Here is a 3,298-nt window from a genome sequence, read left to right as displayed (position 1 = left end):
CCGGCACGAAACCTTCGCTTGAAACGACCCACTACGTTAAAACCCACTTTAAAAACCTTGGCTTGGAAACGCATACGGTGCCGTTTAAGACCCTTTTGTCTTACCCTCTTCGTGCTTCAGTTTCATTGCATTTCGACAACGGCACCGTGATAAACTTGCCGTTAAACGAAATTGGTATTTCTAGTTATGCTCCTTCAGGCTTGGTACAACCTTACCATGCATATTCTCCATCAGGAACGACGCAGGGTGATGCTGTTTTTGTGAACAATGGAACTGAAGATGACTATCGTGCGCTGGAAGTGATGGGGGTTAACGTTAGTGGCTGCATAGTGATAGTTAAAAAAGGTGGTAGTTTGAGTAGAGGCGCTGCTGTGCAAATAGCTGAAAAAAAAGGTGCTTTGGGGGTGCTAATGTATGCCGAAGGGGATGTTTCAAGGGGTAGTTTCGGGTTTGGAGTTGAAAGAGGGACAGTTATGAGGGGAGTTGGGGACCCTTTAACTCCTGGATGGGCTGGGGTTGAAGATGGGGAGAGGTTGGAGTTGGAGGACAATAAGATTTTGGACAGGTTTCCTGGAATTCCATCTTTGCCCTTGCCTTTTGAGAGTGCTCAGGTTATTTTAGAGTCTCTTGGGGGTCCTGAGGCGCCTCAGAAATGGAGGGATTCCAGTCGATCAAAGTTATCCCGGGTTGGACCGGGTCAGGTTATGGTCAATTTTACTTATCAGGTTGGTTGGTTGGCTGGTAGATTGTTGATGCTAATTTTATTTGCTTTATTTGTTGTTACTGCATATTTTTGCTTGTTTTACTTCTGTATATGTTGTCTACAACGGGAAAGTGGTTGACTTTGGTGCCTGATGTTAATGTTAAAAGTTGGTCAAATTGGATCTATAAAGATTGTAAATTGAATTTGGATGACTTTGATGTTAACAATTTGACTGAAGATAGAGTTTCTTTTGCTGGATGTTTTTATCTGTTAGCTGCAATTTTTAGTCAAAAGCTAGTTTGGTAAATTAGGTTGGTTAGTAATGCTTTTTTAAGAAATAGGAATGATCTAATTTGGACAAGTTTCAAAACACTGCCAAGTTAATAGCCCTGTAATTTATGACTTTTATTCAATATTCAGTCATTTGTGCACATTTGGTGAGTGAAGGAAAACCGGTTGGGCCAAGTTTGGTTTGTCTTTACATGTTGTATGAGTATCCACCACCACTTGCATGTTTGCTTGTCTGGGGGTTTCATATCTTTTTCTTTTTTCTTTTGCCTAGGAAGATACTAAAAGTTGGCAGAACATAAGGTTATCATATGTTATATGCAATGAATTTAGATCAGTCGGCTCAAGTTGTCATCATTAAGCTGAACTTTGAACACTTAACCAACTTCGTTATGTGCTTGAACATTATAGATTGTGATTTGTTCTATTTATTTGTGAGAAAGAAACTGCTTGGGGCATTTGACATACTTTTCTAAAGCCTCACTCTGGACTTCCCATTATTGGAACTGGTTCATTCTTCTTTTGGCCTGACAAAACACACTGTTTGATTGCAACTGGTAGACCTATGTTATTTTTTGCAGGGAGCCCATTGAGGTCACAAAATTATTTGTTAATAAACTTTTATATTTTTATCTAGTAGTTCCTTAGCAAATTGTATGGTAATTTGCAACCTAGCTTTGTTATATGCTTTTCCTGAGCTACACATCTGAAATTGTTGGGGATAAGGTTACTTTTTTCCTGGTCTGTTTCTGTTAGAATACAGAAAAGGTAATTAATGCATACCTAGACAGAATAAATATTGCATGAGAGGACATCTATGCGTGTGAGAGATGTTTTTACTGATTTAATTTCTGACTATAACTAAAGTTGAAGTTGATTGTTGTTCTGCAATTTTTTTAGCTATTTTTTATGGAAAGAAGAAAAAATGGTTGCCTTTAAATCCTATTTTCTAAAGGCTCTTTTGAATCTTTATTGATTCTTTCCTTTTGATCTATTCTTCTAGGGGGAGAAAAAGTTGGCAACAATTCATGATGTATTCGCTGTCATACGGGGGTCGGTAGAGCGAGATCGCTATGTGCTTCTGGGGAATCATAGAGATGCATGGACATATGGAGCCGTAGACCCCAATAGTGGGACTGCAGCCCTTCTTGATATTGCTCGAAGGTATGCCCTTTTGATGCGAAAGGGTTGGAACCCTCGAAGGACAATTATTTTCTGCAGTTGGGATGCTGAAGAGTTTGGAATGGTAGGTAATGTTCCATCTTTGTTTAACGCTGGTTTGTAAAGTGCTATGCATGCAGAGTGAATTGGGGCATCAAATACTGAATTTTCCATGGGAAAATTATCCTATACGGTGGCGATAAAGTTTTTATACTCCACAGTTGGGGTTAGATGGTTGACATATGTCCCACTAGGGTATATGTATGAAAATTAATATAAATTAATTATTTATTAAATATGGCAACTATTAAACCCCACTTGTGGAGTTTAAAAACTCCCCTGCCAGTGCATAGAATGATAATTCATCTTTCAGATTCTCTTTTCTGATGACGTATGGATACATTAGGGAAAATCATTTGGTTGGATGTAAATGTGATGCATATGGTATTCTGGAGCTATATGGAGCCCTATATTCCTCTGTAGGCTTTAGATTATCTATATACCCAACCTTTTAAGTTGTCTCTTTAGTAGGCTTTTTTCAATGCATGTTGAACATGGTTTTGAGAGTCATCAACTTAACACTAGCTTATGTTGTCATGGGAATGTTTTCCAGTAGTCCTCTAAAGTTATTTCTATCTGTTGCTATTTTGTTTTCAGATCGGTTCCACAGAGTGGGTTGAGCAGAACCTTGTGAATCTTGGTGCAAAAGCTGTGGCATATCTTAATGTTGATTGTGCAGTTCAAGGGCCTGGATTCTTTGCTGGGGCAACTCCTCAGCTAGATGATCTTATTTTTGAGGTCACAAAGAAGGTAGACAGACGAAAGAAGCAAAAAAGAGTGAATTACATCTTATTTTTATGACTTGGATTATAATATGTTCCAACTAATATTCAAGCTAATTTTAGGTCAAGGATCCTGATTCAGATGTTGCTACAATATATGACAAGTGGACAACCATGAATAGAATCAGCTATGTAAGGCGGCACGGTGTTCATCTTTCTAAATGTTAAAATGTTCATTTATTTAGCTTGTACATACAATTTTATATACATTGAATCTGTATGGTATTGATTGTCCTTTCCCATTCAATGAGTTTAATTGTTGATTATGTATATCTCTCACAAATTTCATGTTTATGCTGCCTCA

At 38.0% G+C, this 3,298-nt stretch overlaps 1 protein-coding gene across 1 annotated transcript; it reads left to right on the top strand.

Annotated features, from left to right (window-relative positions):
• Positions 1–5: 5 nt before the first annotated feature.
• Positions 6–3,292, top strand: AMP1 (Peptidase M28 family protein; the record flags this gene model as incomplete). The annotated part of the gene is made up of 4 exons (XM_021426220.1): positions 6–725; positions 1,995–2,237; positions 2,810–2,962; positions 3,058–3,292. Coding segments are annotated over 4 exons (1,221 nt in total), but the record flags the coding sequence as incomplete, so codon positions are not given.
• Between the last annotated feature and the right edge of the window lie 6 nt (positions 3,293–3,298).

This window comes from Theobroma umbraticum, unplaced genomic scaffold, assembly GCF_002168275.2.
Source record: "Theobroma umbraticum cultivar Fairchild unplaced genomic scaffold, ASM216827v3 scaffold_147.0, whole genome shotgun sequence".
Taxonomy (NCBI): domain Eukaryota; kingdom Viridiplantae; phylum Streptophyta; class Magnoliopsida; order Malvales; family Malvaceae; genus Theobroma; species Theobroma umbraticum.
Note: the sequence above shows the minus strand (reverse complement) of the source record. Positions and strands in the feature narration are given on the sequence as shown.